The sequence below is a fragment of the Coturnix japonica genome, unplaced genomic scaffold (genome assembly GCF_054131305.1).
Source record: "Coturnix japonica strain WE unplaced genomic scaffold, WE-NBRP24 Scf040, whole genome shotgun sequence".
In the NCBI taxonomy this organism is placed as follows: domain Eukaryota; kingdom Metazoa; phylum Chordata; class Aves; order Galliformes; family Phasianidae; genus Coturnix; species Coturnix japonica.
This window is the reverse complement of record NW_028188943.1, coordinates 2287128-2299616: the sequence shown is the minus strand read 5'-3', so window position 1 is coordinate 2299616 and position 12489 is coordinate 2287128. Positions and strand designations below refer to the sequence as shown.

The 12489-nt window shown below is 52.7% G+C and overlaps 1 protein-coding gene across 6 annotated transcripts; it reads left to right on the top strand.

Moving 5' to 3' along the window:
- The first annotated feature begins 1495 nt into the window (after positions 1-1495).
- On the top strand, positions 1496-9452 carry LOC146752973 (zinc finger CCCH domain-containing protein 11A-like). 6 transcript variants are annotated; one of them, XM_085531155.1, is made up of 9 exons: positions 3126-3285; positions 4076-6247; positions 6362-6867; positions 7147-7234; positions 7352-7414; positions 7656-7742; positions 8033-8329; positions 8665-8735; positions 9188-9452. In XM_085531155.1, the coding sequence occupies exons 3-9, from the start codon at positions 6814-6816 to the stop codon at positions 9245-9247; spliced, it is 720 nt and encodes a 239-aa protein (XP_085387281.1). In that variant the 5' UTR covers positions 3126-3285; positions 4076-6247; positions 6362-6813; the 3' UTR covers positions 9248-9452. The 6 variants fall into 6 exon arrangements, with proteins under 6 accessions (XP_085387278.1, XP_085387277.1, XP_085387281.1 ...); XM_085531153.1 differs by having other exon boundaries at positions 3127-3285; positions 4076-5770; positions 5946-6867; XM_085531156.1 differs by having other exon boundaries at positions 3127-3285; positions 6677-6867.
- Positions 9453-12489: the final 3037 nt, after the last annotated feature.

Sequence of the window (12489 nt, the reverse complement as noted above, 5' to 3'; positions counted from 1 at the left end):
ACCTGGGCCCTGCAGTGGCCTCAGCTGTGCCTGGTCCCCCTCTGCTCTGGGCCCTGAGCTGGCCCCAGCTGTGCCTGGTCCTCCTCCATCCTGGGCCCCAAGGCCCTGCCTCTGCCTGCTCCCCCTCTGCTCTGGGCCCTGAGCTGGCCCTAACTGTGCCAGGCCCCCCTCTGGCACAGGCCCTGCCTCAAGCCCCGCCCCCTGTGGGCAGCAGTGCTAGTGCCTGTTGGTTTTGCTCTCTTCCCTCTCCTTTCCCTGTTCTCTTCACAAATGCATTCAGGTCCCCCAGGATGACGGGCACTGATACTGCTGCATTCTTCCTGCACAAACTTTCTGGGCAGCTCAGCTTTTTCTACAGAGCAGCGTGCCTTTGGAAGTGCTTGGAGGATGTAAACTAACAGCAAGAGGACACTGAGCTCTTCTGGGTCTTTCTAGGAATGGCAAAGAGACAGGAGAGAGTGCTCAGCCTCGAGTGGTTGCTTGTATGCAGAAATCACAGTTGTCAACATCTGTGCTGTTTTGCTGTAGGCAGTAGTGTGTGACAAGAAGCCTACAATTACCAATTTAGTGAACGTAATTAATTGTAACCGTTCCCCTTCCTTCTTCCCTTGACACTTGGGTTATGGAGTTCTCCTATGCTATGTGCCGGTGTAATACCTCTGAGCCACAGCACTGTTGCGTTTAGCAAAGCTCATGGCAACAGGCTTTGGCCAACCTCAGAGCTACGTAGATGATGATAAGATATCCGATGATAGGAGAGAAAATGAACAAGCTCCAAGGTAAGTGTTGTTTTTTCCTTCTAGTCAGCACGCCATCGCTAAATCTTCCATGCTGTGACTTTTATCGTGACAGTGATGATCCCTTAACCTCACACCTTTAGCACAGCACTTTCTGTGGAGATTCCCACCAGTGACAAAGTATTAGTGCCGCTTTTCTGCCTGTTTCTTTTTTGTCTGTATTTTCCAGAATGTGGGTATTTCTTTCATTGCCCACAAACACTGCCCAGTGCAGGAGGAGGCAGGGACAAGAGTCAGGAGCAAGGGCAGAATAGTTTCTCTGTTAGTGAATGGAATGCCAGTGTTTTCTGCATATGGACTTGCCATAGTGCTTCTTACAAGGCCTAACAGTGGGATGAAATGTGCCCTGAAGCAGGTGTGCTTGCAGGAAGGCAAAAGAGAATTGCAAATATTGCTAAGGGGGGCCAGTAAGATGATCAGAGGGCTGGAGCACCTTTCCTATGAGGACAGGTTGAGGGAACTGGGCTTGTGCTTGGAGAAGAGAAGGTTCCAGGGAAACCTCACTGTTGGCTTCTAGTATTTGAAAGGAGCATATAAACAGGCAGGGGAATGGCTGTTTACAAGGGTGGACAGTGATAGGACAAGGGGAATGGTTTTAAAGTGATACGGGGAAGTTTAGGTTGGATATTAGGTTGATGTTTTTCACACAGAGGGTGGTGACGCACTGGAACAGGTTACCCAGGGAGGTTGTGGATGCTCCATCCCTGGAGGCATTTCAGGCCAGGCTGGATGTGGCTCTGGGCAGCCTGGTCTGCTGGTTGGAAACCCTGCACACTGTGGTCCTTTTCAACCCAGGCTATTCTATGAGTCTATGGCTGTTTTTAACACCAAAATGCAACTTGGCTTGTAATTGTTTCTAAAATGATCTGGTTCGTCCTGTTTTGAATGTGATATTTCTACAGCAGAAGGATGCAGAAGTGAAAAGGCTCGAAACGCTACTGAAGGAAATTGCCGAATGTCAGGACAACCTCGAGGAAGCAAATGAATCCATAAGAAAACAATTGAGATGAATTATTTCCTATGGCCAGACCGCGGGGGGGCAACGAGGCGGCTGCCACCCACCCCCCATCTCCTTCCCCTTCATCCAACACGAAGGGGGTGATGGCGGTGGGGGGCCGAGCCCCTTCCCACACCAACCGGCTTTCAGGTCCCACCCCCAGCGTTTCCCACATGGTGAGTGGGGGGGGGGGGGGGGGGGGGGGAAAGCGGGAGGGGCGCAGGGTGAGCCTTAATTCTGCTCCCCCCGACTCCAACCGCACCGATCAGCCCTGAGCCCCCCCCCCCACCTGCAGCAGCAGCGCCAGGATGTGGAGGCGATGAGGGGGGGTCGCGTCGTCGGGCTCCAAACGGAGGCAAAGCCGTAACCCCCCTCCGGGGCTCCCCATCGTGCCAAAGCCCTCCCGTAACCCCCCCAGGCTCCGGGCGGCCAAACGCCGCAGGTAGCGGCTGCACGCTTTGGGCCGGGGGGGGCCGGGCGCCCGAGCCAATACTCTCAGGTATCCCCGCAGCCCCCCTTCGTTTTGGGTGGTGGTGGTGGGGGCGCCCACGGGGGTACACGAGCAGCAGCAGCAGCAGCTCCACCTGTAGGGGGGGGACACACAGCCCTCCGTGGAGACACAGCTGACACGTCCCCACCCCTCTGAGGACACCCCCCCCCCCCTCCCCGGGATCGCCTTCCTCCGGCTCTGTAGACCGTAGGAACCAAAGCGAGGGCGGAACGCCAGTGAAGCAGATCGCGTTTCCCAGGGGACTCATTTCCGCAGAGCACGCGTTCCCTCCGGGGGAGCGGGTTACGGCACGGACCCATTGCGGATAATGGGGGGAAGGGGGAGTGGAGACCGGAGAGGCCTGACCTGGTGGCGTGGGGCGGAGGGGGGGGAACGGCAGAGGGAGCGGAAGAGGTTTGTGGGCTGAGGGCCGCCAACAGCCGCCCCCAAGGCCCCAGCATGGTTTAAGGGGGTATTTTGGGGCTAAGGGGTGGATTTGGGGTCCATAGGGTGGGTTTTGGGTGTATTTGGGGGCTGAGGGGTGGATTTGGGGTCCATAGGGTGGGTTTGGGGGGTATCTGGGGGTTATGGGGTGGCCTTTGGGGGTTTTAAGGTGGGCTTGGGGGGGGTTTTGGGGGCTGTGGGGTGGGATTAGGGTGCAGTGGGGTGGGTTTGGGGTCTATAGGGTGGGTTGGGGGAGGTATTTGGAGTCAGTGGGGGCACTCTAAGACCCCAGTTTAATGCGGGGGGCGGGGGGGTCTCTTTGGAACCAAATTGGGTTGAAGGGGAAGGGGCGTGGGGGGCAATCTTAATGCCTACGGCTCCCCCTAGTGGTCACCCACAGCCACGACAGGGGAACTTTGTGTCCTTCCGTGCAGGGGGGCAGAGCTTAGGGGTGGGCCCATATGAGTGTATATGGCCCAGCCCCCTCCCATCATCAGCGCTTCCTGCCCCGGGGCTGTGCCGCACCCAACGCTGCGTTCTGAGTTTCTATATAAAGGGTGTGTGTGTGTGTGTGTTATTAATGAGTATATATTGAAGGGGGGGGGGCTTTATTTTGGGGGGTTTGCGATGGCTTCGGTGTGGAAACGGCTGCAGCGTGTGGGGAAACGGGCGGCCAAAGTGCGATTCAAAGCGGAGCTGGAGGAAGTGCTGCTCGGGGGGGTGGGGGGGGGGAGTGGTGAGTGAAGACCCCCACCCCCCCATTAAATAACATCAACATATACACAAAAGAAGGGTGGGGGGTTATGGGGGGTGTATAACCCTATATTGTGCTACAGGTGACCACCCCTGTCAGACACTTGTGACCTCCCTGACTCCAGCCCTGCTGCATGCAGGCACCACCTCCCCAATATCCAACAGGGTTGTGAGCCCCAAAACCTTGGGGGGACACTTGGGGTTCTATGGGGACATGAGACCCCAAATCCTTGTGGACACATTGGGGACACCCGGTGGGGATGTGGACCCCAAAACCTTGGGGTGAAGCTGAGGATGTGGACCCCAAAAACCTCACGGGGTGAAGCTGAGGATGTTGGGGATGTGGGCATAGGACCATCCTCCTACAGGACCAGCAGCAGCAGCTCCATTGTGTGACCTGCAGGGAGCTGGAATGGGATGGGGTTGGGGGGGTCACAGGGGTTATGGGATGGGGTTGGGGGGGGAGGGGCTCACAGGGGATGTGAGCAGACCCCCGTCCCATAATCAACAACAACCCCCAACCCAAAGCGGGACTGCCCCCGCCATGAGCCCTAAAGGGGCTTTCATCTGACCTGATCCCCCTTTTCCCTACAGACCGCCGCAGACACAGCAAAGGGGCTGCAGCAACAACATCAACAGATTGGACACGTCTGAACAGATTGAACAGATTGGATACGTCCACCCATCCTGTTGGGCCCAGCTCTTCTTGGCTCTCTGTTCCCTCCTGGCCTTGCAGCTGGCAGCTCATCGGCTGCTTTGGGGCTTCAAGCACAGCCCCGATGGGTGGCAGAAGACTGAAAGGACAGAGCGGGAGGGGTCTGCCTGAGTGGCTGATGGCTTTGGGGCCGCATCCCGCCAGCCTGAGCCAGGAGCCTGGGCTGTAATGCAGCCTTCCCCACAGACAGCTGATGGGCTGTCCCATGGCTCTCTGGAGACGTGGAGAGGGACCAGCCCTGTGAACTGGGGGGCTCCTGGCCTCCCCATCCCTCTCTCGGGCAGCCACAAACAAGCAGCGACCCTTTGGCGTTAGGGAATGGGCTCTCGTTGGGTCACCCCCATGCACATCCCAGCCCACAGCCTCCAGCCTCACCTGTAGGCAATGCTCTCCCTCTGCAGAGAGCTCCGTCTCCTTCGCAACTGCCCGCTGTCAACACTTGCAGTGCTCAGGCTTCTGGTGTAGGTTGGAGTCATGTCAAATCTCACTGCAGTTGGGAAGGAAGAGGAGATTCGCCATCAAGCCTTTGGCTCGCTCACTAGCAGCAATCAGGCCTGTTCCCAGAGCCAGCCCTGAAACCATCTCTGTCCCCACTCCTGAGGGTGGATAGTGATAGGACCAGGCCAGGGAGGATGTGACTCTGAGCAGCCTGGTCTGGTGGTTTATGACCCTGCACGCTGTGGTCCTTTTCAACCCAGGCTATTCTATGAATCTATGACTGTATCAGATGAGTCTATGATTGTATCAGACCTCAGGGAAGTCACATGGAAGAGGCAAGCCTTTGAAATTAAGCTTGATTTGCTTTGCCCCTCATACACCTGATCACTGCATCCCTTACTTGGCAAATGGTCTTTCTGTGGGGTGTAGATGAGGAAAGGGAAAGAGGAAAATAAAGCAGCTGCTTTGTCCTAGAGCTCTTGTTTCACTGGGGTCTGGCCCTATTTTCTGAAACTAAAAGACGATGTGTGAAAGAAGGACGGGAAAGGTGCAAGGAGGTTTTGGTTTTGGTGCTGACTCCAGCCTGGTGCTTGCTGCTGGGAAAGGCACACTTGGCTCCAAGGAAGGATGCATGCGTGGAAATCCAGTGGCCAGGGGTCAGGGATCCCCAGCAATAGAGGGCAACAGCCCAACCAAGAGCTGGGGTGATTTGCTTTTAAACTGCATCCAGTGAAGTCCTGTCCCATTGGTTCTGACATATGTCTCCCCATTCCCTTCCAGTTTGTGCAGAGGTGGCATGAAACAGAGGGCATTGCTTTCTGCCAGACTGCAGGAGCAGAAGCATTTCAGGTGCCTAAATGGTTTGCTTTCCACATTGTGGTTGAAAGGGGTACATATAGAAGGAGGACTTCCATTCTTGGGGTGGATATGCACATGGGAGGCTGCACAGGGAAGGCTCCATCCTGGCCAGTTCAGCCAGCAGCTGTATCCAACTGGCAGAAGCCCCACTCAGTGAGGCCAGCAATGGTCCAAGGGCCTCAAACCCCAGCCCATGAGGCCGGCACTGGCCCTGGGCCATAAAGCCACAGTAAGGGAAGTCAACATCGGCTCTGGAGCCTAAAGCCACAATCAGAGAGGTGAGCACCAGCCTCGGGGCATACAGATGTGCACCCCTATTCCTTCCCACGATCTCCCCTGGGACTCCATTGAGCACTATGAGGCCACATTAGTCTTGACTGGTTTTTAATGAAAATTACAAAACCATGACAGCTGCGCAAGAGTCACCTTCACTTCCCTGTTGTTTGACTTCAGATCACCCCATGGGCTGACCCTGGCGTTGGTTTCCTTAAATTCGGATCTAGGAGGCGTCCACTTCCATTATGATGAAAGCGCAGAAGTCATGCGAGCATTGCTGAGGTCTCAATGGTTGGCACGGTGGGAGGAGCACGTGTCCCACAGGTGGTGAGCAGAGCTGGTGCTCTGGCGAGCGTGCTGCACGCGGAGACTGAGCTCTGTGCATTTCGTGGAACAGATCACCCTGGCAGAGCCTGTCCGAAGGACTGCTGTGCTGTGTTGGTGAGCTGAGCGCAGCTTAGGCTGAACAGGCCCAACAGGTGAGCTGGGTTTGGTGCTGGCTGGCTGCTGGGAGGTGTCTCTACAGACATGAAATGCTAGGCCGGGGAGAAGTCCCCAGCTCCAGCAGTGCCCCTCCACATGGCTGTTCCCAGGGGAAAGAGGTTCTTGTGGAGATTCCAACCCGTGTTTTGGTGAGGATGATGAAACACCATTCATAAGGAAACAGAGCGCAACTTGTGCCTCACTACCACACGGATGGCTGGGTGCAGAGCTCCTGAGGAGATGGAGAAGAGCACTTGCTGACACAAGCCATGGCAGTCAGACACAAGCTGCAGCTAGCGTTGGGACGTTCTTGCAGCCAGCTGATTCCCAGACCTTTTCCTCCACAAGAGACTCAATTGCATGGCAGAACAAAGCTGGGAATATACTTCTCCCATTGACTTTTCTCTTGTGGATGATTTCTGCAGGGTTCCTGTTTGCAGGGAGATTTGGAGGATCGAGGCAGTCTTAGGAAGAGTGAAGCCAGCTCTTTCCAAGAGCAGGGAAAGTTCCTGTGGAGAGAGCTTGTGAGAGAACTTGTGCTTCCTCTGACACTTGAGCGATCATGTCTCAGCAAGGAGACAAGTGCGGATCCAATGCCTGCTCTGTGAGCGGAAAGGTATGGCTGGGTTCCTTTGGCTTGACTTTTCTTCTTTGTTCCCATTTGTAAAGGGAAGGAGTGGAGCAGGGGGAGCCCTGCTGGTCCTTTGGGACCTCAGTAAGCGGTTGGATCCTGAGCTCACTGCTGACAGCCTGGGCTAATGGCACGGGCAGGGCTCAGGCTGTATTTTCCCTTAGAGATCAATGATGTCTCAGCACTCTGATATCCCATCTCTGGCACGATCTGGAAGCTCTCAGCTGCCCGTTCCGACCTGAGTTTCTTCCTTTCTCTCTTCAGAGGCGGCGCAGCTGCCAGACATCCAGCTGCACCTTTCAGCGCGCAGAGGGACACAATGGGGATGGACTGTCTTTACTGCCACGCAAAAGTGAGTTTCTCTTCTGTCTGTAAAACAGGGTCTTTCTTTAGTGGGGGGTGGACACGGGCTAACAGGACAATACTGCTACTGTCATCTGTGAAATCAACACACGATCTCTTCTTTTAGGGACAGAGCCCGTGCGTCCATGCAATGGTGCTGGGCAAGGTGGGAAACGGAAAGCCCATGCAGGTAAGAGCTGTGGTGTGGGTACCTGCCACTAAATAGGGCTGCATGAAGGGGTGCATGTGTGATGGAAGAGTGAAGAAAGCCCACTGCAGATCTGTGCTGACTGCAGAAATGGCACCATGCTGTAGCAGCAAAAAGGAAAATGGTAGGAACTACACTTGGAGAGTTGAAGTTGGTGGTTGGCTGTGCTCAAATCTTCCTCCCAAGAGATGCTCTTCAAGTATTTCTTGTTTCTTTCTGCCAGAAGATGACGCAAGCGGCCTTCCAGCAAAGCGCAGCCTTGCGGCAGGTCTGGGTAGGACTGCAGCCTGTGACGTGGCACCCAAGAGAGGTACAGAGGCACAACAGGCATCGGGGTTTGATTCAATGTCGTTCTAGTCAGGCTTTCTGTCTGTTCTTTCCTGGGAGTGTTGTTGCTGCATGTTGCTTGAGGTCTTTGTCCCTGGGATTTACAAGTACCTTCCCTGTCCAGATTTGAAATGCAAACCCACACTTCACCCAAGATCTGCTGCTGTGAACACTCAAGATGAGATTTCCTAGTATTGTGGCCCATTCTGCAGACTGAAAGTAGCCTTGGGCTCCCTTGAAGTCTAACTGCTTCTCCTTTCTTGATTATAACAGATGTACAATGTGAGCCAAATGGAATGATCTACGTGAAAGCAGTGCAGGAAGTGCTTTCTGGGAGAGATCATCTCCAGGCTGGAGGGCTTCCAGTAACAGCAGGTCCCAGCTCAGGGAGAAGACCTTCCCTGGCTGTGTGCCCCCGCTCTGTCTCCAAGACCCTGGCTGGAGGGAAACGCAAGGGCTTGGACGAAGAGCAACAGGCAGCAGCGCAGTTGCCTGCTAACAAAAGAGCCAGGGGCCAGAGCACCGGCAGTGTGCCGGCCCCAACCCCACCACGGAGCTCCAAGCAAAGAGGTAAGAAGGTGCTGTGGCACCGTCCCGGTGAAGTGCTGTCCTTATCAAACACATTGAGTTTGCTTAGGGCTTGCTTTACCTTTTCCTTCTCTGTGGAGGGGAAAGGAGTTGAAGGCTACAAAGTCCAAAGGCAGCGAGGTGCCAGAATACCTAAACGCATCTCTTTCCATTAACATCATTATGCTCTTCCGTATTTCCCCCTGGAAATGTTACTCACTGAGAGGCTTCCTAGTCCCATTTGCTTTGTCTTTGGACTGCCATTTGTTTTCTCGGCACCCATATTTCTGCAGCTTTGCTGTAGACAAAATGAATTCATTGGTATTCTTGCTTTCCAGCAAGAAGACAACAACAAAAAGAAAGGAAAAGGGAAATGAGAAAGGCTTCTTTGAGAGCTGCACGTGCAGAGGTGAGTCCTTGGTGAACACAGACACGCATTCTCTTGTTGGTCTCAGTGCCTACATCTGTCAGACATAAAAGAGATGGCAAAATCCTGAGAGAAGCGATGGAATAGAAAAATTGTGTGTTTGAGGAAATGACACTGTCAGTGAGAGCTGCCATGGGGAGCTTGGACGCCTTCCTCTGGCTTGAGAACAATGTGGTTGGTAACAGCCAGAAGGTTTTGCTGTGATAAAGAAGCTTGCCATGTTGGGCACTGCAACCTTTGAAACGACCTTCCCATGACAGAGCATGAATCTTACCATAGACAACGTGTCATGGGAAGTAGTGTCAGTGACCTGAATGAAAGGAACATGCTGTTCCACACGGGGCCATTCTGGATGTTTACTGGTCAGGCTTTCTTCATGAGATCTCCCTAGATTGTTTCTGTCCTACTTCTACGCTTGCTTTGTTTCTTTCCAGTTCTTCGCAGAGATGAACAGCCTTGCAGAGATGATGCAGAAGGTGCACATGAAGGACTGAGAGGAAAAGCGTCACAAGGCAGCGGCTGCAGTGCACAGCATTTCAGTTGCAGCCCAACTCAGCATTCCATGTTTTACTACATTCTGGGATTTCTTTTATTTATTTATTTATTTATTTATTTATTTTTATTTTTTTATTTTTTTTTCCTTTTTTTTTTTCTTTAATGCATTCAATCAATAAACTATCATAATTACATATTCACAAAGACTGCACAGCCTGATTTGTCCAGTGGCATTCCATGAGCAGCTGCCCGACATTTGGTCCAGAGTAGCATCTACGCATCTTCGGTCCACTATGCATCTTCGGCGCCCACCACAGCCCATCCCAGCACCGTTCTTCCAGGCAGTGCTCCAAGTGCTCCTGCTGTTGCTAGCACTCATAGAGGTTTCCCATGGAGCTCCATGGCACACAGGACCTGGCCCCCGCACACAGCTGTACAACCCCACTCCATTGCACAGCCCTGCACACAAACATGGGCAGCTCCTCTCTTGCACACAGCCACATGCCTGCTCATACTTGTATGACCCCAGCCATTTGAATAACACTGTGCACACACATTGATGTGCAACCCTGTCCTTCTGTCTACCCATGTGCATGGGCATCTATGTGTGCCACCATGCCTCCTTTGCACACCCAGGTGCCCACACAACATTCCATGCCCTTGTACTGATACTTGCTGCTACTCCTTCCCAGGCTGAAGATTCTGCACTTGCTTTTGTTAAACCTCTTCACGTTTATTGGTGCCCAGCTCTCCAGTCTGTCCAGGTCTTGCTGAATGGCAGCACAGACTTCAGGTGTGCCAGCCATTCTTCCCAGCTTTGTATCATAGGCGTACTTACAGAGCATGGACACTATCCCCTCCTCAAGGTCATCAGTGAAGATACTGAACAAGATCAGACACAGCACCAAGCCCTGGGGAACACTGCAGGCCACAGGTCTCCAAATGGACTCTGTGCTGTGATGCCATTATAGAAGGCTGCAGGGTTGGTTGAGCATGACTTTTCCTCGGTGAATCCAAGCTGCATACTGCTGATAAACTTCTTCCTTTCCAATTGCTCGCAGAAGGCATCCAGACCAAACTGTTCCAGCACCTTTCCAGGGACAGAGGTGAAACTGACTGCCGTGCAGTTTACCAGATCCTCCTCCTGCTCCTTTCTGAAGACTGCAGAGTCACAGGCTCTCCTCCAGCTTTCAGGCACTTCTCTTCTCCAAGACCTGTCAAAGATGACAGAGTTTGGCAATTACCTCTGCCAGCTCCCTCCGCACATGTGGATGCATCCCATCAGAGTCTATGGATTTGTGCACACTGATCCCACCCAGATGCTCCCAGATCACCCCGTCCTCACCCAGAGGAAAGCTCTCCATTTCCCAGGCTTTCTCTCTTCCCTCCAGGGTCCAGGAGTCCCAAGGGGCAGTCTTTGAAGTGAAAACCAAAGTAAAGAAGGCGTTCAGCATCTCCACCATCTCAGCATCACCCATTTCCAGGACACCCCCCTTCCCTATTTCCTACCTTTAGGGATGAACCAATCCTGAGCTCCAAAGAAGCGCTATTTAAATACTGCCCAGCTCTCATGGCTAGGAATGGATTTCAAGTAAGACTCATAGTCATAACGTGGTGTTGAGTGACCTGCAGTAAGCATTGTTACTGCTAGAAATGACCTGCAGTCTCAAGGAAAGGTAAACAAACCCATGCTAGGTATTACACTGAATCGCATCAGTGCAAAGGGCTTTATGACATATTGCTTTTGTGTCAGCATCTATCAGATATCAGATGGGTCACTTGGCTCATTTCCCACTTTGTTAGGAATTTGGAAGCACCGTGGAGGAGCTACATGCAAATCACAGTCAGTTTGACTAAATGGGGTGACAGAAGAGATGGTGTCACTGTGCAGGGAGCACCAGAAAGCCAGGATGACCTGAAAAAACTCTGAACGCAATTGTGAAGTGTAACAGATCCAAGGACTGATATCAGTCACAACCCACAGCTGCAACAAACCATATAGATGTTCTGCTTCTGCCTTTGTAGCTCTACGGACAGACAGACCGTACAAATGTGTGGTGCTCACGGGTACGTCTCAGAAAACCAGTGGTGGAGGAGCACATTTGGCTGCAACATCCATCCTGCTTCCCTCGAGATGTCGGTCTCCAGCAGGCGGCGCTGTGATTCAACTTTTGCCACCTTTTTCCTGGGTGCTTTACTTTAATGTGCTCCAAGTGATCAGTGCTATTCCAAGAGACTGAGAGAGATTTCTCATCAGGAAATTAAGGACTGGTTAGATTGGTTCCCTTGATCCACAGTCTTTGCACCATTCAGTGCACTGCAGAACTAATGAATGGCTGCATGAAGTAGATGCAGTGAAAGCTAAATTACAGCTTTAGATGGAAAAGAATGGGAGTAGCTGCTGTCCCCAAAGTTGTGGCCCTTATTCAAGTGCATGAGCCCTTTTCTCCTTTAATAACAGAGGCTTCCCAGATGTTGAAGCCTATGTGATCTGAAACGACCTGGTAGTCGAGCAGTAGTCATTTTGAGATGCTAGATGCCTTGGTTTGAAAGGATTGATACATTGTGAAAGGTTCACATTTTGTCCTGTTGCATTTCATAGAGGATCCTCCTTGGGGAAGGAGCAGTGATGCTTAACTGAACTGACATAGGGCTGGGAACTGATTTCTCTGCAGGTGGAGGTAAGGCTTCCTGCAGTGCTTTTCTCTTTGTTATAATCAATTGCCCATACAGAAGTCACTGTCTGCTTCTGTTCTGTAGCACTAACTGACCAAAGTATCAGACAGTTCAGACAAAACATACCTCTAAGTGCTAGACATAAAGTGGACTGCAAACCTACAGCATGCTTTCTGTCACTCTGTCTCCTTAGTTGCAGACTGTGGTCTCTGGGGAATTATTGATGGGCAGGCAGGTGTTCATTCTCTGTGCATCCCACCACTGATGTATGGCCATCTGCCTCCTGCTGTGGTGCTGGCAGCAATGTGCAGCAACAGGGCAAAATCTCCAGAGAGCCCTCTCCATCCTACTTGCCAGTCCCTGTGACCAAGACACAAGCCTGGAAATCAAAATACATACTGTCTGCCACTCAACTTCAAATGTGTTGGGCTTGAATCGCCCAGCAGAGACCTCACCTCACAAAATCCCCCGAGTGCCACCAGCCAAGCAGGACAGTGAAGAGGCACATGCACAGAGCTCTGAGTCCATCTACTGCTGACTTTGGCCAAAAATGAGGCAGGCACTC